This window comes from Streptopelia decaocto (assembly GCF_964273445.1).
Source record: "Streptopelia decaocto genome assembly, chromosome: 1".
Lineage (NCBI taxonomy): Eukaryota > Metazoa > Chordata > Aves > Columbiformes > Columbidae > Streptopelia > Streptopelia decaocto.
Genome location: NC_138663.1, coordinates 96,638,085 through 96,664,833, shown reverse-complemented (window position 1 = coordinate 96,664,833; position 26,749 = coordinate 96,638,085). Strand labels below are relative to the sequence as shown.

Sequence of the window (26,749 nt, the reverse complement as noted above, 5' to 3'; positions counted from 1 at the left end):
GGTCTCTTCTCCCAAGCAGCAAGTGATAGGACAAGAGAAAATGGCGTCAAGTTGTGCCAGAGAAGGTTTAGATTGGATATTAGGAAAAATTTCTTCATGGAAGGGGTTGTGAAACACTGGAACAGGCTGCCCAGGGAAGTGTTTGAGTCACCATCCCTGGAGGGGTTTAAAAGATGTGTGGATGAGATTCTTAGGGACATAGTTTAGTGCTAGAGTTAGGCTATGGTTGGACTCAATAATCTTCAGGATCTTTTCCAACCAAAATGATTCTATGATTCTAGGGAAAAAAAAAAAAAAAAAAAAAAAAAGGCATATGTAGCTGATCAGAGTTCTCTGCAGGTGCTCAAAACTCCACATGAATTCCAGAAGCAATCCCAACCCACTGTTTCCCAGCACTGCCTAATCTTATGAGCATCTCCCTGCTAAACCTGAAAGCTCCGCAGGCATTTAACTTTACTCACCCACACATGTTAAGGAGATTCTGTTTGGGGAAGATAGGTACTTATCTCTTGCCTCAAGTCCCACTGCAATTCAGCTTAGGAAGACAGGCATTTAAATACCTTTTAGAAGTCTGAAAAATTAGCAGCAGTCAGAGTTATGTCTGGCTTCTTCTAGCATGGGCCATCAGCTTTGACATATGTGCAAAATGCAGAGAGCACATCTTGAGCTAAGCATAGGAGTGGAAGTGTACATTTTTCCATTTGAGAGGGATTGATGTGACACCATCCACATCTTACAAGACTGTCCCAACTATCACTCCATGCCCGGGCAAAAAGCATTGATCTCTCCAACTGAACCTGAACCACTGCATGGTGAATACAAGGAGTTTTTTGCTCCATTTCTCATCTCAATAGGAGGAAAATCAAGGGGAGCAAACCCACATAGCTGTAAAAGATGTATCGTATGGGAGATTGTCATGGAACAAACAAGAAAAATATGGCATAACCTCCTAACCCTCCACCCCGTGCCAGAGAGCATCTGAACTACTAAGATAACCTTGGGTTATCTTGGGTTCACTTTTGTCTGTTCTGATGTGGCCCCGTGCCTCGCACATTCCTGGCTGCGCAGGCTCTCAGCTGCAGCACCTACCATCCACGCTACCCGATGGTTGCTGATCATGCCATTCTGCTGGCAAGTTTGAGTTCAGGGCTTAATTAGAGTCTAGAAACATCACCCACTTCCTTTCTTATGGCTTTCTGCATCTTTATGCAAAATGTGGGTGGAAGCACCGTGATCACTCACTGCTTCATCAGTGCCAGTCCTGCAGGAGAGACAGATAGGCTGGAACTTGTGTGGATGGAGCATTACTGGTGTTTCCCGTGACATTCCAAGAGGATATCTGTGCTCTAACCGCAGGTTGGCTTTGCCCACAGGTGCTGTGAGGTCACTTACTTGTTGGTGGAAAGAAGGAAGCACCTCAAAGGAAGCAGTCATCTTCTGCAGGTCTTCAGAAGTGCCTCTCTCTGTCTGCTGCCCATGCAGCAAAGCTGAGGCAATTAGATTGCTCCTTTCGTCCCTTCCAGGACTCAGACACCTAAAATTTCATTGAGGTAATAGATACCTCAGTGAGGTATCTAAAGTAGATGGATGAGATTCCAGCCTGAATACTTGAGACTTTGCTGTTAATGATTGCAAGAAAAAAAACCCAAAATATCAGTAAGTAAAGATGGTGACTACTGAAAACTGAAGTAGAGGAAGTATCAGTTAAAATTTGCATCTAAGACACCATTTGAAAACAATCTAAGACCTACAGCCTTTTGTTAATATTTTCATTTCTCCTTCACTTCATGTCCCATCAGCCTTTAGAAAAAATAATGTATTATAGTGTTGAAAGAAATTTTTCACATCCTTTCTATGAAGCCATAGTCATGAACCATGGGGGTTTTAAAATAATTTTAACACTCTAAGAAAAAGTAGTGGGATCAATAAGACCATGATGTTAACCCATCGGTTGTTCCCCACTTAGTCTAGTTCTTTGCATAGCATTGTCTGAAAAAAAGACACAGGAGAATTTATTCTCATAGCTTGAGTGTGCATTGATTGAGATTACTATACTAGAAAACCTGAGAAAGCATGGTATATTTATATGGAGGTCACGTAAATACAATGTGGAGAAGTTTCATATTTTAATGTTGAAAAGGGCTTTCATTAATGCTGTAGTTCTGAGAGAAGAATGTAAAGCAACATAAAGGAGTTGAGATTTGATTTTTACTGAGATAAGTTGAAGGAGTAATTCATCTTTACTAAATGTCAGCATTTCTTCTTTCGTGTCTTTATGTGATGCTCTTTCTATCACTCCATGCATGGTTGAGAACAATGTACATTAGGAACGAATCCTTCACAGATGTGACTTCATGATGTTCTGTTTATTATTTATGTTTGCATAATTCCATGTGTTAATAAAAAATAAATAATTCACCCAAGATACATAAAATTAAATGGTTGGTTTTGTCCTGGAGCAACAGCACACTGTGCTTTTACTTTATGCATATTTCTGAGAGCAGACAGAAAGTCAGTTCTGCTGAGTGATCTGATCTGACATTGAAAAAGTTTATTATTAACTGTATTTTTTTTTTTTTAGAAAGTATGTTTATTTTTTTAAGGGTGGTGGGGGGCGGGGGGGAGATTACATTTCAAATGCACTCCCAGAACTTTGTTAGTTACCTAAGGATTTGAAATTTAATATATAGGTCAACGTCTCCTCTTGTGAAATGACTGTTCAAATTTTTTGTTTTGTATCGATATTGAGGCTCATCTGTCTTTATGAAGCGCTGCCAGTTCTCTGAATGAAAGCCACGACGTCAGGGCTGGGTGCTGCATTTCCTGGAGCCGAAACCAGCCATCTACCCGAAGAACTGGTAGGCAGGACGTGCTCTTCGGCCCAAAGTACTGGGCGTATTAAAAAGTAAGGCTGAGGATTTAAAACTGACAAAACTTTCAAGGTAAACCCTATGATACGCTGGGTATCACTGTACAGAACGCTTGCATCAGGCTTGTAGAAAATTTAGACGCCTTGATGTACGAAGCCGTTGTACATAAAGCTGCACTTGGAGAAATCGGTATCTGCGACTGCCAGGACTGCAGCCAGGAAAGGACTAAGCCTGACGGATGCCCGAGGTGACGGGGTCGCGCTCAGACCGAGCGATGCCCGTGGGATCCAGCAGCAGCAGCCGCCCCTCACCAGTGCCAGAGAGAAGGGAAACCCTCAAACAACTCAATGAGCGGTTTCAGCCACGGGGTTTTGAGACAGCCCCGGCTGCCTCACCCCCGCCTAGGCACTTCTCACTGCTTGTGGCTGTGACAGACCTGGCAGCCAGAGCCGCTGCACCCAAAACCCGACGGGACGGCCTCCCCGGGCGGCCTGTCACCGCGCCGCCGCCTCCCGCTGCTGAGTCAGGCCGCTGCGCAGCGCCGCTCCCCTCGCCCCCTCCCCAGCTTGCCGGGCGGCCCGGCGGGGGCCGAGCCACCGCCCCGTCGCTACCGACGACCGGTCACCGCGCCGCCGCCCCGTCCCTCCCCGCGCCGGCCGCAACGCGGCCCTTCCCCCGCCGCACATGCCCAGAAGGGCGGGGGCCGCGGCGCGCCCGGGCGCTGCTGCTGTGACAGCAGCGGCGCTTTCCCTTCCGCTGGGTGGGGGCTGCGCCGCGCCGCGCCCCCCCCCGGCCCGGCCCGCCGGCGGCGGCGGAGAGCCACCGTGCCACGCACAGGCCGCCCGCCGAGCTCCTTCCCCGCCTCGGCCCGAGCCAGCCGCCGCGGGGCGGGAGGCGGCCATGTCGCTATTGTCTGCGCTGGTGCCCTTGCTCCGGGTGTACCGCATCGGCCTCTTCGTCATGCTGCACCAGCTGCGCCGCCACCTCCGCCCGCGCTGCCCCCCGGCCCCAGGTGAGCACCTCAGCCGGCGCCGCGGGGCGGGGCGGCTGTGGGCTGGGGGTGGCGGCCCCCGCCGCGGAAAGGAGAAAAGTTTGCCGCGGTTCCCGCACCCACCCCGGTGGAGAGCGGGGGCGGCAGCGCCGGGGCTGTGGGGAGAGCGGGGCCAAGACCTCGCGGTCCGGCCGCGGGGTGAGCGGGCGGCCTGGCCTGGCCCGGCCAGGGCAGGGCAGCCGCGACCTTCGCCGCAGCGGTGGGTCGCCCCGGCCGCGCCGCTTCCCCCGCAGCAGGGCAGGGGCTGAGGCACCGCGGCGGCTCCGGCCCGGGCCCGGCTGCCGCCGCCGGCTCCTCTCCCGCCCCCCTCCGCGGGCAGGGCCCACCGCGCCGCCCGAGGGCAGCGGCCCTCCGGGGCTGCGCCTGGCGGGACGCCCTCCCCCCCCCGCCGGACCCCGCCCTCGCTGCCGCCGGCGGGTGTTGCGCCCCGGCCCCTACCGCCCCGTCCGGCCCCCCGGGCCGCGGCCGCCCCGGACGCGGGGCGGGGCGGGGGGCCGGGCCCGTGACGGGCGCCTGGCTGCACGGCGGCCTGACTGAGGCGGCGTGGGGGCTCCGCGGGCCGGGGGTCCCCGCTTCTCCTCTCCCTCTTTCCTGCTTCCTGACGGGTTCGCCTCAGACCTCGGCTCAGAGCCGCGCGGGCGCAGCTTCCCTCCGCCCAGGTAGGTGCTTGCAAGGTGGGCAGTCTCCCGCTGGCCCGGCCGCGGCGCCCGGCGCTCCTGCCGCCGCCGCCCGTCGTGCCCCCGCCCCACTACCGGCCCCGCCGGCCGCTGCCTCCGCCCGCCCGGGCCGCTGGGACCTCCGGCCAGGCCTCCGTGCCCCGGCCACTCCGGGAGGGGAACGTACCCGTGCTCTGAAAACTTTGATAGCAGCTGTCACTCGCTGCCAGACTTTAAGCTGACAAGTGAGTGACACTTGTAGTTTTCTCTAAGGGACTTTAGATCAGTTACTTGTTGGAGAAGTTACGCTTTTGAGCTTTTCCCAATTTGAGTCAATAGCAAGTTTAATCCTGACTAGAGGAAACTTTTTGAGTTTGCCAGAAAACAAGGATCTGAGTTTCTTCTTTCATTACATTATTCATAAAGACTTTAAAGCGCTTCTGAGTTTATAAACTTACAGCAAACTCTGAGTCCGGATGGATGCGTATCATACCATCAGAACTGAGTGTACAACTTCATGCAAGTCAGTGCCTTTAACTTTCTTTCCTTAACAGCAAGTGAGCTTTTGTGACTCTAGTTTTAATCAGAGGAACTGTAAAAAAACCCCAAACAAACAACACTGAGATGGCGTAGTGTTTCGGTAGGGAGATGAGGCAGGTGAGGACATTGTTTTAGAGAATATCTGAAGCACTGGGGAGGAGATGGGACACATAAACCACACAGAGTGTATTTGTGCGTTTCATCACACGTGGCTTCCTCATGTAGCATTTTTTCTACATTTAATTCACTCTTGATACTTCTGCGATAGGCTGGGATTCTGCTTTCTGCTTGAAAGACAGAGATAAAACCCCCAAACAAATGAGAGAAGTCCGGTGACAAAAAGGGCAGATATGCGTACAGTTTGAAGTCATCTGAGCATTTTTCTAGCATTAGTTTTTCTTGGCAGAGTGAAGCTGGGTATTGTGCCTAGGGTGTGTAACACTTTCCAAATCTTTTTTCGAACCAGAGAGAAACAGCGTGACGAAAATGTGACCCAAGTGTTTTGTTGCAGTCTGATCCTAGCTGCTATTTAAAAAAAAAAAAAAATATTGAATTTGGAGATGCTGGAAGAAGGCAGTGAAGATCCAACCTGTGAAATGTCAGCTGCCTGAGTAGGACCAGGGCAGATTTGACAGATGTGGAAAGTTTTCTTTCAGCCCTAACTTGGGGTGGTTTCTTCCAAGGACAAGAAGTTTCCTCTTCAGATAGTTGTTTGTGCGCAGTTCCTTCTTGGCAGTTACCTGTTGCCTTGCTTCGACTCACTGTGTCCAGACGCTGCTTAAAAAAGTGAATCAGCTTGTCAACGGGACCTTTTTTACTCAGATTAACCTCGTTTCCATAATAATTTCAAAATAGTGACTGCAGTGCAACAAAAAGCAAAAGTGTTCGTTAGAACATTCAGAATTAAAGCTTGGATCAGTAAACTACAGTTGCTGTAAGAAAACGCCAAGTAACTTTTCCAGGCAGTAACCTAGAAAGGTGCGTATATTTAAAATTTTCTGTATTTTTTTGAGGGGGTGTCCAAAATTCTCATTGGTGCGGGTGTTTTATTGTCAGGGTGTCTTCCCGAGGAGAGCCTGGAGGTGGGAAGTGGGGCTGGGAAGGGCAGAACGGCAGAGTCAGCCGTGTGTCCGATCCCGTCTCCTTCATCACAGTTCCCCCGGGAGGGTTCTCACTCTTCATGTGGCAGCGGTGCAGCTCTCCCCTGGAAGGTTTAAAACAGGGGGATGCCCAATGGCTTGTCCTTGGGCTCTGTGGGTAAGCAAAGCGCTCTGTTGTCAGTGCAACCCTTCTGCTTCCAAATTTTCCAAGAAGAGCTTGCTTTCTTGCACTTGCTGGGAAGAAGAGTTCAGGATTTCAATCCAAGTAAACCAAATTAGTTTCATTTTTGTTTTCCTTTACACTAGAGTTGCATGATGTTGGCAGATGTGCTTCTGCATGGCTTTCGAAAGTGACGATCTGTTCTGTCACATCCTGCTGGGGTTCATCTAATTATTGTAGGTGGGATTCAAGACAACTTTTTGAAGAAAGAGGGTAGTTTGAGCTCTGAAATTTAGATGTAGTGCAACAACTTGGTCATTGTTTTGAGTTGCAATCCGAAAAGTTACTAATATTTGCTAGCAGTGAGCCTACCTGTCCCCCCAGTACACACTAGGGAAGTTGGTCTGAAATTCTCACTGTGAAGTTCAGAGAAGGGAAATGTAGAGTTGGGAGAATAAATGGGGTGTAGTCAGTGATTGCTTCTCTAACTCAAATCAGTGTGGAACAGTAAAGGGGAACTTATGTTTTAACTTAAAACATTTTTCCAGGTACTAATTGCATAAATGGTATAACTGCTGATAGGTATTGTAAACTATGTTAGTGATCAGTGGTCTAAACAATTAATAGTTTCATTAGAAATTACCTTGGATTTTGGTTTTTTACGGTGCTTAATCTTAATTAATTGAAGGAAAAAAAAAAGCCCTGCGTGACTAAAGATCTTGACATAACCAGCTTTTTAAAAACAGAAGTCTTATTAGTGGATTGATAAAAGGCAAACTAATGTTAATTGTGACACCAGGATAATAACACTGGGAATGTGGTCACTGAAAGTCATCCTACTGATAACAAAAATGGTTAATTTAATAATATTTTTTAGTATTTTAAAAGCATCTTAAGGAACTTACTTGGCATCTTCCTCTTGCATTTTCTCTTCTACTGCATGTTTCATTGAAATTTTGTAGGGGAAGACTTAAATGCGGAGTATTTTGTAGTTTTGAAGTCCTCAGTAGTCATGTGTAGAAAATTGGCTCTGAAGAAAGTGGTAGTGGCTGAGGTTCAGAAGACCTTAAAGCTGACTGGTGTTCTTCCTAAAAATGCTTGAGATATAATTTGCCCCGATTTCTAGATAATCAATGTCATCATTTGTACCAAGTTTCTTTAAAATTAATCGTGAAATATTAATTTAGGAACATGCATCTCTTAATTTCAGTTTCATGTATTGAGGGCTTTTACTTTGTATGAGTAAAGCATAATGATAGACCGAGCACATCCTGCTCCAAGCCGTATGAGCTCCAGGTTGTAAAACATCCAGAGGTGGGTAGAAAAGTGACCAGGTAGGAAGCAGTTAATCCCTCTCCCGATGCACGCACCTGAGAGAGTTATATACCTAGTTTTAGAAGCAAGGAGACACTCGTTTTATGGTTGCCCCGGTGTTGAATGAGTCAAGGGCTGTGTGGTGATGCCCACTGTGTAGCTGGAGAGGCGCCATCACTGTGTGCACACGGGGAGCAGAGCTGACTCTGCGGGGCGGCTGCACACCCCGTGTTTCCTCACATCCCCGTGCTTGGTTTCACAACCCGAGTGACTCTCGTATGGGTTTTGAACCTATTTTCTTTGCCACTGGGGAAGCTGAGCCCCGCAGTGGTGCAAGGGCGGCACCACTGCCCTCCGCAATGTGCGTCATCGCTGGCGTTTCACTATTTTGACCCAAGCCCTGTCCTGGAGACGGGAGCTGTGGGTTTGTGTTAGGAGAGTGAGTGGGGTCTGAGGAGGCAGCACAGCCTGTCCCAGGGAGAGCAGGGGAGAGGGGCTAGAGGGCAGGAAAGCTGGGCCCTTCCTCCTGCTCCTCCTCCTGTGGCAGCTGAGTGGGCTGCAAGGCCGCAGGGGATCCTGTCTGCAGGCTCTTAAAAAGCCTTGGTGCTGGTACTGGCTGGTGTTGGTGTCCAGCTGCACGGAGGCGGTGAGGAAAACAGCAGCTTCTCAGAAGGTGCGCTCTGTTTCAGAGTGGGTGGGAGGGAATTCAACGGAGAAGGGAAAAGGCAGGTTTGTAGCCTGAAGGCTTCTGTGAGTGGAATGGTTTTCAGCAAATCAAAGCGGTGCTAGTTTTTTTATCGTGGAGAGTTAGGCAAGCTAAAAGAGAGCATCTCCATCGGCTGCCCTTGTGCTTCATGCCCAATGAATTTCATTCTGAAAGGTGCGTCTTCAGTTTGGCTCGGAATTGAAGCTGCTCCAGTTTTTGCCAAGCCTGGGCTATGAACACTTTATTTCACTGAAACAGGAAAAAAATTTGCTCTTCTTACAGAAAAATGAGAGGTATGATTGTGGGTTTTTTTGTTTTGTTTTCTTTTAGCCCCATAGTGCTAGTTATGCTGTATAACACTCGAAGAGCTGCAGGGATGATTAGCAGTTTATATGACAGCTGAAGTGTGATTTACAGCATTATAATACAGTCTGTATTATAGTGACATAACCTAAACTGTGGCAATGCTACTCTGTGCCACTAGCACCAAGTGCCAAATCCATCACAAAACAATGGCAAAGCTGTAACGTACATGAGAATGAAGGGTGGGGTAAGTCTAACACTCTCATGCACTAAAATAACTTGTATTTTATCAGTCTGTGATGAACTTTTTATGGTCCAAGGTGTGTCTTACTAATTATAAATATTAAAAACGCATCAGGTCTTTTATTGCAGTGCCTTCCTCCATGTTTTCAAGAACTGCATCATAGCTGCAAAAGAAACTATCAGATTTAAAGAAATTTTGGGAGCTTCTATGCTTCTTGGAGACACCATGTCATAGATTGAAATTGAGGGATCTAAAAGCAATGATAATACATACTGATACAGCATATCTTGTCATTGCAGCCTGATGCTATGGCAAGGTTACATCATTATACATTACACCACTTTGTCTTTCAAAACCATCAGTTTTTGTGGGATTGCATACCTTGATGCTGTTGGTATGCACATCTTTGGAATTAGGCAGCGTTACCATGTTAAATCAATAGTTTATCCTGGCAGCTTAAAAGGTACTGAATGAATCACAGTAGTGGGCATGCTAGTAATCAGAACATTGTCCCCCTCAGGAAAAAAAAAAAAGAGTCTACACCCAGAAGTAAATCTTCAGAACAAATCCAATAAAATGCTTGCCTCGCATCTCTCATTCTGCTTCTAAACTAACAGCTGTGTACAAATAAATATGTTTAGTCTTGGTAAACCTGTCTTTGGTTTTTCATTCAAGACATTCAGAAAGTGCTGCAAAATACCAGCTGTAGTTCAGAGAAGAAGTGTCTTTTCTTGGGAATGTTCATCAACAGCAGAAAGCACACCGGAGAAGCTTGCAAACATACTTTTTTTTTTTTTGGCATATTCTCTTGCAGCAATATGAAAAACTCAGATTGTTCCTTTCTCCCCCAGCCAGCCCGTCTTACCAGCCGGGGATTTCTGGGCTCAGGCACAGGTGCAGCTCCTGCCAAGCAGAGAAGGAGCAATGCCATTGCTTCCAGGCTGGCTGCAGGGCTGCTCCTGATGTTTCTTTTGCTCTCTCTGCCTGGATTTTTGTGGAGGAGGTTGCATCCATGCTGAACTGATGGATTCCTTCTTCCCGATCCTGTCCAGGCCCCGATGAAGGGCTTGTTGCTGTCGCAGTGGCTGGGCTGGTGGCATGGAAGAAACAGAGAAGCATCAGCGTGCAGCTGTGCTGTGGCTTGGCTTTTTGGTGTTGCGACATCAGCTCTGGTGGGTGCCAGCTTCTGGCACTGTGCACAAAGACGCTGTTGGCCTCCAGTACTACTTGGATGTGACCATTTGCACAAGAAGCATTTTCCTGTATAGGTATGGCAGTAGAGATTGCTCCCTTTATTACCATGCTCATCTCTACGGTGTCACCCCCTCCTGACTTTTGTAGCCTTTTGAAGAAAATACAGCAAAATTATTTTCCAGCTGATGTGGATAATAACATTTATTAGTGCTTCCCTGTCTGCTTTTCCTGTAATTATAATGCACTGTTATTCCAGGAACCATGATTGTGAACTAGTAGTTCAGGAGATGGCTTTGATTTCAGAAAAGGGACAGGAAAGGTGTCAGACATGTATTGTTGATCTGCATGTAGGTTCAAACTACTTTTCCTTTTATTTCAGTCAGAAAACATCTTTACATTTCAGAGGAGCAGATTAATGATATAATTTGCATCACAGATTTTTTTTATTATGTTTTCTTTTTCAAAGCAAAGGCTGGAACAGTGAGATCGAGCTAACAAAACTTCTTTCAAAATAAACAAACAACAAAACCTTTGCTCCTTCAGTATCAGGTTTCAATTGAAATAAATGTTAATAGTGAAGTTCAGTAACTCTTAGGCAAGAGAATGTTGGTCTAGCCCTAACTATAACTTAAGAGGCAGGATGACCGGTTTGTGTGACAGTAATGTATCAACTCTGTGGTGGTGGTTACGCTTTCTCTACTCAGAATTATGTAATTCCAGAAACAAGATTTACTTAGGTCTTCTAGCTCAGTTTCACAGCAGAATGTGATATTTTAAAACCCTTTTTAATTTTTCACTTTCCAATGGGCTTCTTGTAGGTCACACTTCCTGCAAATCTCATCTTTAAATTTGCAAATGTAATTAGTAAGGTAGGTTTCTTGATACGTTCACAGAAACGCTGATTTCACATAGTTAAGTGTGGTCAAACTTGTGCTTTCTCATTGTATCTTTATCTTGCTGCCTTTATCAGGTACTCATTAATGAGTGAAGGATCAAGAGGTGGGACGGTGGCCAAGAAGCGATGGAGAATAAAAGTTTAGAAGGTTCCCCATCAGACCTAAAGTTAGTGGCTCACCCAAGAGCAAAGAGTAAAGTGTGGAAGTACTTTGGGTTTGATACCAATGCAGAAGGATGCATTTTACAGTGGAAGAAGATCTACTGCCGTATTTGCATGGCACAGATTGCCTATTCAGGAAACACGTCCAACCTTTCCTACCACCTTGAGAAAAACCACCCTGACGAATTCTGCGAATTTGTGAAAAGCAACACTGAGCAAATGAGGGAAGCCTTTGCCACCGCATTTTCAAAAATCAAGCCGGAGTCGTCGCAGCAGGTCGTTCAGGATAGCCTCATCATGAAGACCTACCAGAACTACGAAAACAAAAAGCATCAGGAGCTGACATCTGCTGTCATCAGCTTAATTTGCGAGGGCATGTATCCGGCCTCTATTGTTGATGAACCCACCTTCAAGGCCCTCTTGAGAACAGCGGACCCCAGGTATGAACTTCCGAGCCGGAAATACTTTTGTACAAAAGCTATTCCTGAAAAGTACAATGCCATTAGAGAAATTGTGCTGAAAGAGCTCACCGAGGTTCTGTGGTGTGGCATATCCACAGACATGTGGAGGAGCGAAAACCAGAACAGGTCATACGTCACCGTGGCGGTTCACTTTCTCAGCAGCAGCCCTGCCAACTGTCTGGCGGTGAACTCGCGGTGCTTAAAAACATTTGAAGTACCGGAGGATAATACGGCAGAGACCATTACGCGAGTCCTTTATGAGACGTTCATTGAGTGGGGGATCAATACAAAAGTCTTTGGTGCTACGACAGATTACAGTAAAGACATTGTTAAAGCTTGCTCTCTCTTAGATATTCCCGTGCAGATGCCTTGTTTGGGGCACACTTTTAATGCAGGAATACAACAAGCTTTTCAGCTCCCCAAACTCTGCAGCCTTCTTGCCAGGTGCCGTAAACTAGTGGAGTATTTTCAGCAGTCTACGGTTGCGATGTACATGCTGAGCGAGAAGCAGAAGCAGCAGAACATTCTCCACTGCATGCTGGTAAGTGACCGCGTGTCCTGGTGGGGCAGCACGCTCGCCATGCTGCAGCGCCTCAAGGAGCAGCAGTTCGTCATCGCGGCTGTTCTCGTGGAGGACAGCAACAACCACCACCTCATGCTGGAAGCCAGTGAGTGGAATACAATCGAAGGGCTGGTGGAGCTGCTGCAGCCTTTCAAGCAGGTTGCGGAGATGATGTCTGCTTCAAAGTACCCGACAATAAGTATGGTGAAGCCGCTTCTCCACATGCTTCTGAATACTACCTTGAACATCAAAGAGAACGATTTGAAAGAAATCAGCATGGCAAAGGAGGTGATTGCTAAAGAGTTGTCAACCACCTACCAGCACACGCCTGAGATAGACATGTTTCTCAACGTTGCTACTTTCTTGGATCCCCGCTACAAAAAACTGCCTTTTCTTTCAGCCTTTGAGCGGCAGCAGGTTGAAAACAGAGTGGTGGAAGAAGCAAAAAGCCTGCTGGAAAAAGTAAAAGAAAATACCTTTAGGACTGAAGAGAAATTCTTTGCTGTTTCAGAAGAGCCCCCTGTGAAAAAAATCATCATCTCCTCTACTCCTCCCCCTACCAGTGTCATCAACAACATGCTTGCAGAGATCTTTTGCCAGACGGGAGGTGTGGAAGACCAGGAGGAATGGCATGCTCAGATTGTTGAGGAGTTGAGCAATTTCAAATCACAAAAGGTCCTCGGTTTGAACGAAGACCCGCTGAAGTGGTGGTCGGACAGACTAGCGCTGTTTCCAGTTTTACCAAAGGTTCTTCAAAAATACTGGTGTATTTTGGCCACAAGGGTCTTTCCTGAACGCCTTTTCGGTTCTTCTGCTAATGTTGTAAGTGCAAAGAGAAACCGGTTAGCCCCGGCTCATGTGGACGAGCAGATCTTTTTGTACGAAAACAGTCGGAATGGGTCCGAGGCAGAACCGGAGGATGAGGACGAAGGGGAGTGGGGTTTGGAACAGGAACAGATTTTTAATTTAAATGACTCAGTAAATGTAAACAACAATTTCTTTAATATCCGAGACAGTGGGTTTGTTTAACAGGACTACTGCGGTACATTTAATAACAAAAAAAAAAAAAGGTATTTGTCTTAAGTTACCAAAAATACTTCTGGTTTATGCTATGAATGCTGTAAATATTGAACAGTTGTAACAAACTTGATTTAGCTTCCATTGTCTATGTTTTTCCCACTGTCTTAAATCATGAATGACTTGTGATTAAACAGCACTGAAATGAATGAGGAAATAAATTCTACAAAGACCGTCATTTCTGACTGTGGCCCAGATTTCAGAAAGCACTTATCCATGAGTTTCCTTTCCACTTGCTTCAGTGGGAAGCAAACACATGCTTATGTGCTTTCTATCATAAAAAATTTTTCCTAATTTAGGACCCTGAGCAAGGATGTTTTTAAGATTTATGCCTCCATTTGTAAATCATCTGTGACTCAGGATGTTAGCTTTAAATTTTGGATTTTAAAACATTATTTTTAAAATCCATAAATCTGAGCAGTGAATATTTCTAGAGTATATTGATACTATGGAATTTAAAAAGATCTTGAGCCTGATTTTTCTTTTTCACTACCTCATGTCTTAGCCCTGGTCTATGGTAGAAAAGTTCAGCTGGTATAAAACTGTCAATTAGGGGACTGATCTATTGTTATTTTAACTGATACTGTGCTGGCATAGGCTGTAGTATGGATGCACTTATACTGGGATAAGTTATTTTTTCTTTCCAGTGTGGTATAAATGGTATAAACACTTCTAAACTGGTATTGCTGTGTCCACTTTAGTCCGGTTTTACCATTTAACTGCAGCAGCTAAATGGCAAAACCTTTTCTTTTTTTTTTTTTCATCTTTATTTTATATGTGTGTGTCTAGGCAAGCCCTGATTGTGGTCTGTTGTGCTTTTACAAGGTGCTGAGGAAGCGCTTGGGGTCAGGGCGGCGTTGGGTCACCTTGACTTTGTGCCGATGTCGGAGCCGATGCCGCGTGGCGTGAAGCTGGCAAAGCATTGGGCCCCTCGGCAGCAGAGGGAGGGAGGGGAAGAGAGGGTGGGGAGATGTGTACGGTCTAACAGTCTGTCTGTGTTATAAAATCCTTAACCTCTTAATTTAAATGGGGACTTTGCCCAGGGGTAGCTAGAAAATTTTGTTGGCAAGAAAAGCAAAATAAAAAGCTTTAGTATTATGTAAATATATTTAAAAGAAGGGGACCCCTTCATTTCCCCACATGTATTTAGTGAGTCTTTAAGATTGTTTCTTATTACGTTAGCACTTAAAATCTCTTTTTTTTTTCTCCTGTCTCTTTCTGATTGAGTTTGTAGCGTGGACTTTAGTCTGCTCCAGTCTAATGTTTGAGTACTGTTTCTGATTAGTTGTTGTGTATTGTAATTGCTCCCTTTGTGTATCTACGCCTCAGTGTTGTAAGCCCTTTTGAGAACTTGGAAAACAAGAAACAAAGAAAGAAAACCAACCCAAACCCCCCCATCTCTTAGGAAATACTGCAGGTCATAAACAAGATTAGAGTTCACGCTTGGCACAGAGTGGGATGGCAGCCAGGATTTTTCCCTGAGGTGCGGAGAAGGACTCTTGGCAATGTCCAGTTATAGTCAAGGTTTGCTTGGGGTTTTATTTTTGTTACTGGTGTCTTGCCCTCTACCCCGGCTTTAGTCCGTGACCGTATCTAGCACAACCTTTCTGGAGAGAGGTCTGTTGGAGACTGGCTGTTACTGTTCTGGAGGAAGAGAGTTGTGTCTTTTTATCATGGTGGTACTCTTGGTTGTAGAAAGGGCCCAGCCAGGAGTAATATACAAAAATAAGAATTGTGATGGAATTGAATTTATTGGCAGATGACTGCTTGTTTATATTTTGGTTTAATAGTTTTTGCAAGTTTGAGTCCTCTCTGTTCTTTGTAGGTGGGGAGGGTGGATGGGGAGGAAGGACAGAGGTTAAAGGAGCAGTGGAGTAATTAGTAGTGAACTACCTGGCACATTTAAGGTTGGGAAAATGCATTTAACAGGTGGCGTGGCTAATGTTTGGTTGTCAGCAAGCCTGGGTTTTCACCCTCCAGCCCCCTGAAAATTAATTTGCACTTTTACAAAGTACACACACAGTGCATCCAATTGAATGTTGCAACTCTCCATGTCCACTTTAGAGGTGTGTGTGATTGCTTGAGGTGCAAAACACAGGCTTGGCCTAAACTCCCACAGGTATGTAGGCTATCTGTGAGGGCAGCAAAGGAAAATTATGGAAGGGAGTGAGATACAGCAGGTCCCTTTTTGATGTTACCTGAGCTCCTGTGACACCCCATCAGGAAGATCTCTTCCTTTTTAAGTCCATCGAGTGCCAGTTTGCACCACCTTGGCCTGCTCCCACCAGCGCCAGCCCTCAAGGAGCTGCACACATGCTGGCGTAAGGCACGTGGATCCTCTCCTACAGGAGTGTGATTCAAAGCCGTGCCCTCTCAGCCAGGACAGAGCCCAGAGCCCTGCTCCCTGTTCAGCCCACCCCTCCTGGCAGTGTCCACCTCCTGTTTCCATCTCCATCTCCATCCTTCTGGGGCGAAACATTCACAGCGACGCTTACAAGCAGTTTTACTGAAATCAGTGCAATGCACTACTCTCTTCCTTCCAGCTTCTTTTTATTTTTTTGGTATCCAAAATAAAACTGTAGTCGGTTCAATTGATGTGTCTCAGCGTTCTTTTAAAAAAAGGAGAAGAAAAACAAAGAAACAACACAAAGCCATTGTTAGTCCTACCCATTGTGTGTGAGATTTTTATTTAATGTTCTAAGCCTGGAATATTGTTAAATAAACCAGAAAAATAAGTTAGTTACTAGATTATTTGTCTGATGTGTGTTCGTATCTGTAGCACTTTATGACTTGGAACTCTTCTACAACTGTGGGAGGTTATATTCTAAGGTTTCGAAGCTATGCATTTATTTTCCTTTTGATCCTGTAAGTTATTTTAAAAAAAATGCTGTACAAATCTTTTGGATTAAAAAAAATTATGAAGATGAAAAATGTCAGAAGTTTATAGACAGTTTTTCTCACTTAAATACGTGTGGTGTTTTCATTTGACGACATAATTTACTGTTGTTTAGTTGGGTGGAGAACCAAAGTTGCAGAACTGTTTTAAATATTGCTACAACGTGAGGTAAACCGTGGTGTTATTGCCAAGGGTGGGCCCAGAACACATTTCCAAATTACGCTCTAAAGTCGGATTTATGTTCATGTTTCTTGACAGCTGATTTGAGTCCACAGCCTAATGTTTCCTTCCTCGTACAGCTGAGACATCTTTTTGGAGGGGCGACACAGGAACTTCAGCTTTTGAACATTTTTGAGTTTTTAAACATGCTTTCAAAGTGCATACTTGATGTCAGAAGAAGAATTGCCCTTTGCCACCAGCTAAGTATTTCCAAATCAGGATTAACATTCAGTGGGCTAGACAAGGTTTCTTAGGGTTAACAACATAACGAAAGGGAGTTTTAAATGACTGACCAACCTTTGCACATATTTTGCCTCTCTTTGCCGTCAGGGGTTACTGTGAAGACAAAAGGAAAATCCCAAACCAAGCCGAAGTTGAAAAGGTGAATTTTTCCAGCAAACCGTGTCCGAGGTGCTTTGGTTTAAATGAAGAGAATAAAGTTCTGGATTATTTGCAGAAAAGGCATTTAGAGTTTCTGTCGCAGCAGTGTATTAGATTAATTTCCAGGGTTTCCCTTAATGTCATTGTGGTCCAATTAGCCTTACAGGAGCGTTTCTATGCAGTCAAGAGTATTAAAAGCAAAAGAAACACTATTTGGTTATCTGTAATATTATATAGAACTTCTTAAAACTTAAAAAGTCCTATGTAGTTTACAGTTTTGTCCTTTTCGTGTGATAGCTTAAAAAGAAGGGGCTGCCTGGGGACATAATTTCTGAAGGAGGGTAAAGGAAATTTTATGCTTGAAATATTGCATTTTAGTCTCTGCACACCATACTCTTTTGGGTGGTCTCCATTTCTGAGTGTCCTGCTCTGAGGATGATGTCTTTCTGAAGGTCTGGTGATCCTGGTTCTGGTGGTGCAGTGCCATCTACTCTGGGCTGTCTTTTTGGCTCTGCTGAGAAAACTCTCTGACTTTGGCTCCTGGTCTCTTAGGTTTTGTGTTTGTGTGGTGGGTGGTGTTTTGTTTTGTGTGTTTTTTTTTTTTTCTTCCCCTAGACAAACACTGTATGGTCTATCTCACCATATTTCCTCCAAATTACTAGTCTCCTGCTAAATTCAAGATGTGTTTTATTTTTAGAGGATGTAGGGAAATTACAGAAATTGGTTTTGCTGTTTAAATAACATTATTTGGTGGTGTAGAGAGAATGCAAAGATACAGCGTAATTTTACGTATGCCTTAAAAGCACATCAGTAAAGCATGTCTAATGACTTGACATTTGAACCAGAATTTCAAAACATCCCTACAGTTGCTCTATAATACTGTTATTTTTACATACAAAAACATTTCCTTGAGGTTGAACAATAAAAATCAATTAAATAGATTTTTACGGCTTCTACAGTCATTTTCGGTGCTCCTGCAGGTGGCTTGAAATGCCACAAGGGAATTGAGTTTACTATGAAAAAAAACCCCAAAACACTGTCTTTCAGCTTACCTTGTGTTTTAAAAGACTCTTTTAGTGATCAAATTTGATTTATGTCTTTTTAAAAATGCAAGGGCTTGTGCAGAAACTGTTTTCAAATGAGAGTCCCTCAGACTCTGAAATGTTAATATTATGATTTTGAAGCATTTATACTGACATTTCCACACAGGGTAGTATTGATTTCCCTTGCTGCCAGAAGAAAAGGTCAGTGTTCACAGAAGTGATGCTGCCATCTGCAATGCTTTGAAGTGGTGATCAGGTGGTTCTTTTTTTTTTTCAGAGATGTTGGAAAGACTATTACCTGCTGCACGTGTGTGCTGTTTTCCATGTGTTACAATTATTTCCAGTGACTTTAATTTGCAAAATCCTACTTTTATCTGTCTTGCCATCCTCTGTCCTGTCTCCTCTCCTTGTCCCTGCCTGGGCAGAGCAGAGCGCCGGATGGGAGCAGTGGGGAGGAGAAGTCCCGCTCCCTGGTGTGATTTTCTTCTCTTAGAGAGAGGTTGTTCATTGAGAGCAAGTTAACTCCATTGAAAATGACTTTAAACGAGGTCCTTTTTCCAGCCCACTGGGGCTACAGCGCCTGTACTGTGCTGCGAAAAGGCAGAGCCAGCAATTCCTCCCCCTGCAGCGATGTGCACTTGAACGTGTTGCTCAGTTGCACCAAATCTGACGGCGTAAACTGAACCCGACTCCACGCAGCCAGGGAAACATGGTCGCAGTCAAAGGCACAATAAGCAATAGTACAATAGTCCTTATTGCACGTTGTGGTAGAAACAGGATGCGTGCTGCTCTGGTTGTTTGGATTTTTAAGGTGTAAATGTCTTAAAATGATTCTAGTTTGTGCTCTAGGCTGAAGTTGTGCTTGGGAAATTTTGTGATTATTCAAATACTTCTGTATTTAAAGCTGACATAGAAAAGTGTTCCGTGGCATTCAAATAAAGATTTTACATAGAGGCTAAAGCTATAGTTCCTATTTGATAGATACTTTGGGCATAACATTTATAATGGTTTTACTGTTCCAAATACTGTGGCCAGAGGAACATGTACATTCAGCTCTCAGAAGCAGTAGGGCAGTCTTGGTTTTCAGTATGCCAGAGACAGGAGGGAATACTTTCATTTGAAATAAATTAAGTAAGAAAGTTGTCTTTATTTTAAGTGCTTTCAGGTAGAAGACTAATTAAAATGCATCTCTAAATGTTTGTGATAGTATAATAATTTATCTAGATACATCTGCAGAGAATTAATTCCTTTGGTTTACTTAGTATGCTGAAAGCATGACTGTATTTGTCCATACCTGCATGTGCATGATATCATGTTCAACAGTGATTCCCCAAAAAATGTAGAAAAGGTTATTTTTAACAAGGCAATTTATTTGATTACATACAATTTTGTGAATGTCATTGTCCCCAGATACTTGCAGTCAGGAATGAGAAATTCACTTTTTGTCTCTCTGACAGATGCCACCTCACTTTTAAAGTTTAGACGTTTTGTGTCTGTATCACCCTTTCTTTATAGACAACTGCAATTGAAAGTGTTTCATTCTCTTGTTTTTCTTCATTAATGTGCTTTTTTTTTCTCATGAGTCAGCAGTGAGGTTTACAGTGGCAGGAATTTAGAGTCATAACAAGGAAGATGTCAAGTCAGCATCAGGAAAGCTTGTGCCAGAAACATCCCATCCCATGTTATGAACGCTGTGCTCCAGGGGAAACCTCCATCTTCTCAAATGTGGTTTTCTGATGTGTGTGTGAGAGAGAGAAAAATAAAGTGCTTTTCCAAACAATGCACAGTTCTGTTTTCTGGGTGATCAGTGCAGTTTACTGTGATTTCGCGTGCTGGGACACACTCGGGGGTCTCGCCCCAGATTTAGGGTTCTTGAGCACACAGCAGAACTTATATGAACAGTATGAATTTGATAACAATTAAATCTGAAAACCTCAGTTGCTTCATTGATGAGAATAAATGGGAAGTAGGTCCATCTAGGAAAAATTCTACAATTGTAACACGAATCTGCAATTCTGTCTGAAATCCTGATAGCATTTAAAAGTACAAAATTACTAACCTTCCCATAATCTGACATTTCAGAACTGTGTAAAACAAGTGTTTTACATGCTTCGTGGTGTTTCCATGCTGCCGGCAGTGAGCTCTGTTAGATTCAAAACCCTGGGCTCCCAAATGGCCAGGCAGGAATTTCCAGTAATAAGGTAGCAGAGAAGAAGGGAAGAACAAGCTCTTGTGGGATCCTGCCCTCTAGCATGGGAAGCCCAGGCTGAAATGCCTGTTTCTGAATGATATTTTGACACAGCCTCTCTCATTTACCACAGAAACACATTCACGTGCAATCCAAGAACTTGCCACGGATCATAAATCTGGCAGGTCCTGAGGGAGTGAGTGCTGTGGTGGGTGAGAAAGAGCCAGTCTTATGGGTGAGGGGAGCCTTCTGTGTGTGGTATGTGTCTTTTCTTGTCCCTAATTTTAAGCCCAGTTTGCTTTCCTATGCAGGTAGCATGTGCGTTACTGCTGGTCTTTGCTGTTATTTGCTGTCTGGCTGTTCTGCTCAAGGTGTAAGAGCAGGAGAATGTTACCTGCACGTTTTCAAGACACGGTGAAAGCAGGCAGAAGTTCACCTGTGCTGTGTGTGGTTTGCTGACTGGTTTGCATCAACAGCAGGTTGAGGATGATATTTCGTTTACTCCATAGTGCTGCAAATGCGAGGCTGGCCTTGCTGCTAGGAGATTTCTCCATGCCTGGTCAGAGAAGTGAGGTGGGAAACGAGCAACCTTGTGCGTGTTGTATCTGAAAGTATGATGCAATCCCCAGGTGAGCCTAAAGTGCTCACATGAACTTGTTCTTTTGTAGTCTTGCAAACAGACTAACCACCTTGTTCATGCCCTGCCCACTCCACCCCACCTCCCTGTCATTACTTTGGCTGATGTCCGCAGAGATTTCACAGTTCTTTTTGGAGAGATAAATTCATAGATAATATAAGAAGCCATTTGTCAGTCGTTAGGTGCATTGCATATGCTTTTTGTGCCTTTTTTGGCAATGCACACTAGAGCTGATGGAAGATAAAATTCTTTTTTTACCCAGAGATGGGATCTGCAAATGACTAAAGCAGGTTGTATATGAAGACTGGTAACCTCTTCCTGCAGTGAGGGGTTCAACTCGGTCTGCACCGTGGGGCTGTTGGCTGTGCTTCTGGCTTGTCTCTGGGCTCTTTAGGAAAGGTGCTGTGTTCTGCAGAGGGAAACCAGATTCCTCTGGAGTGTCTTCCCTGTGTTTTTGTGTTGCTGGGGTTCTTTCTGGTCTGCACATGCCTGAAGAAAGGGAACGGGCCAGGGCTTTTCCCCTGATCCTGCTCTTTTCCTGGGCTGGTTGACCATCCTGGGAAGAGGGTAACACAGACAGTGGCACTTCTGGGTGGTAAGTTTGCAAACGCCAAGACTACAACGTTGTTAATTCATTTGATATTTATTTTTAGGCTAAGATTAAAGTGATACAAGATGTGGCCTAAAAAGGACCCTTCAGACCCTCTGCACTAATGACTTGAGTTAGGTTTCCAAATATGGATTTAGGGATTTTATCCCTAAAATAGATCCATTTTGCGTGCTTTGCCTTCAGAAACACTAGAAGTGCCGGCATTGAACGTGCATCTCTTTAAATGTATTTTAAATAGTGGTATTTTGAGGTGGGCTGCTTTTTTAGATACAAACCACAAGTTTTCATTTCCCATGTATCCATTTTGTCTTCAGGTGTGCTTCAGATGTTCATATCCAGAAGATCATTCTGTCTAAGTGAGTTGCTCAAATACTTAAGGTACTAGGTGTAGGCAGACTTTAGAAGTAAGAGAAATATTTTCCCCCCATGACTTGTAAGCTGGAAGTCTTCATTATTCTGTTGTTGAGGGAGGCAATTGCACCTCTATTGTACCAAAACATGAGAGAACATGAAATGTAAGTAAGTACATTTTTTAAGGTAAAAATCTGAGAGTATATGGACTAAGTTTAAGCACCCCCTTTTTTGCCCTGTTACCTACATGGTAGCAATATGGAAGAGGACCCATGGTGTTTCAGTGAGCATACAAGAACAACCTTCTTTTATGTAGTCATTACTCTGTTTGCTTTGATGTTTCAGTTTTGATGATTTGGTCTAAACCAGCATGAAATCAACTGTTTTAGCAGATATGAATTATCATTTCTATTGTTTGGTCCTTCCTTCCTTGATGAACAGGAACTTTTGTTCCTTGTTACTGTAAAACAAAGGACAGAAAGCAAATGGGGGTCTAATGTCATAGGTGGAAGGTTAGGTGTTTGCTTAGTGTTCATGCAACTGAAGCACCAATGTATTTCAGGGCTGGGCGATGGATTGTGTTTGTGCCAGTTAGAGCATTTTGGTCTAAACATGGGCAGATGGTATCTTGCAGAGAATATGTGGCCTTTGCTTTTAGGTCCGCACTATGCCAATAAATGTGATACTTCACCCTGAGCATTAGTTGGTTGTGCCATTAGGAAGTTCTGCAGTCACTCAGTGTCTCTGCTCTTTTGGAGTTGTTTGAAGTAGGATCTGCTCGTTTAGGTGATAGAGCAAAATCTGTTCACGTCAGAGATGCTGCAACTCAGGAAAATGAGCTATAAAATGTAATTGTTCCTTTACATCATAAAAAGAGTTGTTCAACAAAATTCTACTCCGTCACGCTTCAGCTCAAGGCACCAGAGGTTGTAGAAATGCAGCTGAGGAATGTAAAGCTTTACTGCCAGGCAGTTGTGCGGCTGGAGGTCTTCGGTCACGCAGGACCTTGTGCAGACAGCACCATGGGGCTACCTACATGGGACAAGTTGCACAACCAGAAATCTTATTTGACTTAGATGTGAGCTCTGAAGCAGCCTTGTGAAGTTTTGCAAGGCCGGAAGGCAGGAGGAAGTAGCCACGGACCCCGTGATGTTATTTTTAGAGATATTTTTATGGCAGAGTTGTAATACGTCAGTTTGCTTAAACCATGCAGCCATTGTCCCACCACAAATGCTTTAATTGAGGCTCCCTCAGTGCTGGAGTAGTGTTGAAGTTACATGGGCACTGTCCTGTAATTCTCGATTCAACTTAGTTATGGTAAAGCTTTTAGTGCATTGAACAAATAGAGTCTTATGAAATATTTCAATATCTGTGTCACTAAGATTGTGTGTGTTTTTGCACTGTGTTGCAGACAGGGCAAGATTGAAGATATGGGAAGTTATGGAGTAGAAATATCATCGTTATATATACACACACGCAGCCCCCTCTTGGTGTTTTCAGAAACTGTTGCCTACCAGTTTAAAGCTTCCCATCCTCGCAGTTTCTAAACTACAGATGTCATTATAGACACAGTGATTTTGGGTTCATGGCTTTATCATAGTTTATGAATTACTGCATTAAAGCTGCAGATGTGGCAGAATTTCCAAGGTTTAAATGAAGTTATTGTCAGCAAGGAAAGAAAATATTTGACAGCTACTATTCCTAAAGCAAATAACAAAAAAGCAGTGATATTTTGCTTCACGTCAAGATTGCTTTTAAGAAAAAAGAAAGTGCCATGGTATTGTAATAAAATTATGACATTTGCATTCCTTTCATGGTATTTGTGCTCTGCTAGGAGAGGTTTGATGCTTCGTAGAAAATTCATTGGGCAAGAAAACTACATCCCCCATCCTACCCCAATCGCCCTCTGAGTTGTGTAAGGTTGATAAGAGCACTTGGCTCTAATACGCTTCTGCTTTTTGTAGCGTGACTATTTTCTGCCAGAGTGTACTTTCTGAGACACAAACGTTTCACTGTCTGAGGGAATGTCTAACTATGATTGCTAACATTGCTCAATATTTTATATGAGGCTGGAGAAAAAAAAACAAACAAAAACAAACAAAAACAAAAACAAACAAACAAACAAAAACAAGAAAAACCAGAGAAGGAACAGTTAATTTTTTTTTCTTTTTTTCTTGTTGACACATTGGTAACATAACTGAGCACCCTTCAAGTCTATGAGGAAATACTCATCTCCTATAAACTCTGTGCTGAGGTATCTTCTATGATGTTGGCTTCACTGGCGTGAGAAGATGAAGTCACGCCACATGAAAGCAAAGCTCCATCACCTCCTGACCTGGGACCTCATGCTGGTGTTTCTCACACGCGCAAAAGAGGGATTGAAGTTAATGAGCCTTATGGGTGTTCAATAAATTTGGGATTAAGTTTTTAATCTGCCATATTTTGTCTAAATTGAACGCTGTGGGCAAGGGTTTGTTTGCCGCCTCCAGTTGCCCGGGCATAGTGTGCTGCAGCAGGAGATGCGTGGTGCTCCATTTTAGCAATTCGTATCGAAACAACTGATATTAGAGCCCATACATCAAATGTTTTAAAAAGTCAACACAGAAGATGCTCTCTGCCCCAAGTAGGTTATTTGTAAAACTGAAACAGGTAGTTTTGTATAACAGTATTTTGACAAACATGTCAACCTGTCCTGGTTAAGGAAATTATGAATGACTTTGGTGTGGGACCTCATTCTTTAAAAAATGTTCAGTGGTGCCATTGCAAATGGCTTATGAAGGGTGCAACAGTCTTCATATTACACAGAATGAAAGAGACTTTCTAAATATAAATAAAACATTACTGGCACTACATTTTTACAAGCCAGGACTGACACAGTGAAGAAATGAGTTTGTAATTTTTTTACTGAGTGTCTCCTAGTGAGTAGAGTGTCTGCAGAAGTCCTGGCTTTTGGCAGTTGGTTATAACCTGGATAACTGAAAATTAAGCTATTGTGCTATGAAATACTTCTTACAGCAGATATTAAAAGGGCTTCTTGGACATAATTTTCCAAAATAGCATCACGTTAATGAATAAAGCCATCTGGCCTGAGTACAGAGATCATCTAATCTTTTGCCTGCTAGAGTGCTTATGTGCTAATTAATACCACCTATATGCCAGTCTCACTTGCACATTCACAACTGGAGTCACTGCTTTGCACGATGTATGATTTTAACATTAAATAGTCTGCTGAAATTTAGTAGGAAAAAGGTCAAAAAATGCAAAATCCATGTTCTGTTGATGATGTTTTACTTTCTAATTATATGGTACAGATATTTAAAGAGCAACTAGCTCAAGCAAGTTTTAAGAGCTGCAGACACTGCCATCAGTAATGCCTGGTAGGTGCTAGCAGAGTTCTTTGCACTTGGTTGTAGGCACGTAACTTTATTCCTCCTGTAGTTTCTCATGGATTCATTTTTGCAATTGATCTTTCAAAGTCATTATGTGTAATCATCCAGCCCTTCAGGGAGGTAAGGGATGTTGGAAGATACAGATGAGTGTAAAACAACAAAATAGGTGGGCAGCGTTGTAGCCTGGATTTCAGCTTGAGCACAGCCATTAGGGTTGCGCTACGGTAGCATATGTTTTTACTTGTTTATGAACAAATTTAATGAGCTTTATTGGGATTTTTTTTTCCTATTAAGTGTAGCATGTCATCTATCTATCTATCTATCTATCTATCTATCTATCTATCTATCTATCTCTTCCATCTCAATTTTTAAAGTTATTACAAAAGTCTTATCTCTTCAATATGCACATAGTAAAACCAGTTATAAAGTGTTCTAGTGAGACACGGGTGAAAACCAGTTTTTTTTTTCCAGTCTTCTAATCAAATTTTCAAAGAATACTTGTTCTTCCTTGAAAGTATAGACACGTCTACTTACATATACAGAAAATGATTGTAATTCAGCTATGAGGTCCAGTTTATTCAGTTCTAATTCTTCCAGGCTGCTACCGTCTGCTGTAAAGGACAAAGTCATGTTTACAAGTGCAGTCCAGCTGACAGCCGCTGCCTGGTTTCGCTGAGGGCTGTGGTGACAGGGACCGAGGCCAGGACCTGTGGGAGGCACCATGGTGGCTCACCAGGCAGCATGTGGCCAGCGTGGCCCTTCTGCCAACAGCATCTCTGTGGACATGACCCATTGCTTGCAAACGTATCAGGATCTGTGTCAAAATGGGTTTGCAGTGTGCTCCTCTGGCTTGGCCCACGGCTCTTTGGAGGGGAGATGTTGAGACCTCTTCCTCCTTGTCCCCAGCTTGTGCAAAAGCAAAAGGACTGGGAAAACATAAGGCTGGCAAAATACCTGTGCTCCCTGGAGAAACGTCTGTGCCGTCACAAGAGTGTAGGTGATGAGATCCTGGCGAGTTGTTCTGGGTGCCCCTCTTCAGATTAATATTGCTCCTGTCTGCCTCCAGTTTAGCTGTACCTACTGCTTTTTCACCTGAACACTTGTCTTTGCTGGGGTAAACCTGCATAGGGCTGGCTTTGCCAGCACAGGATAGATACTGGTGTACTGCTGTGCTTGGCAGAGCATTCTCTTTTAAAGGTACTACATCCATTAGTAGAGAAATGCTTGCAGAAGAACAGCTTATTCAGTAAAACAATGTCTTCCTCCAGGCAAAATAGGGAACGCCAGCAACCGCGTCTGAAGCAGAGTGTGGGCTTTTGCTGGTACAGCGGTGCTGGCCACGAGCTGCACCAGGACACAGACACATTAGCCAGATGCTGTAGCATGCCTTGGGAGGGAGGTGGTACTGTGGCCAAAATGAAGGTGGTGTGATGCTCTGCGCTGCCAGATTTTCTGTATGGAAAGTTGCAAAGCTTCAAATAAAATAAGGTAAAATAAAAGTTGATATGAGGACTCTAGCAGCTGCTAGTATTGCTTGCAGAGAGGGGCAAGGCTTGCTTTGCTCTCCCTGCAAAGAACTGCATGCCTTTTGCCTTCTGTATCACCAGTAGTTTCTTCTGAGGGAGATCCTAACTCGTCACAAAGACCCCTTGGAGACCAGGGGTGAGTGGGCTGCCTGTTTGGACTGTGTGTTATGGGGGGCTGATGGAGGTGTAAGGCTGCAGTCTGGAATAGCAACTG

At 44.2% G+C, this 26,749-nt stretch overlaps 2 protein-coding genes across 3 annotated transcripts in view; both read left to right on the top strand.

The window, feature by feature from the left end:
* Nucleotides 1-2,178: 2,178 nt before the first annotated feature.
* Nucleotides 2,179-26,749, top strand: part of DHRSX (dehydrogenase/reductase X-linked) — a 171,058-nt gene continuing 146,487 nt past the window's right edge. Inside the window, exon 1 of the mRNA XM_082058708.1 lies at nucleotides 2,179-3,882. Within this exon, the coding sequence (XP_081914834.1) occupies nucleotides 3,555-3,882 (328 nt within the window). The 5' untranslated portion in view covers nucleotides 2,179-3,554. The remainder of the gene's footprint in view (nucleotides 3,883-26,749) is intronic.
* On the top strand, nucleotides 4,455-16,044 carry ZBED1 (zinc finger BED-type containing 1). Of its 2 annotated transcripts, none has more exons than XM_082058684.1 (2): nucleotides 4,455-4,580; nucleotides 11,109-16,044. In XM_082058684.1, the coding sequence occupies exon 2, from the start codon at nucleotides 11,160-11,162 to the stop codon at nucleotides 13,245-13,247; it is 2,088 nt and encodes a 695-aa protein (XP_081914810.1). In that variant the 5' UTR covers nucleotides 4,455-4,580; nucleotides 11,109-11,159; the 3' UTR covers nucleotides 13,248-16,044. The 2 variants fall into 2 exon arrangements, with proteins under 2 accessions (XP_081914810.1, XP_081914811.1); XM_082058685.1 differs by lacking the exon at nucleotides 4,455-4,580 and adding an exon at nucleotides 4,937-6,095.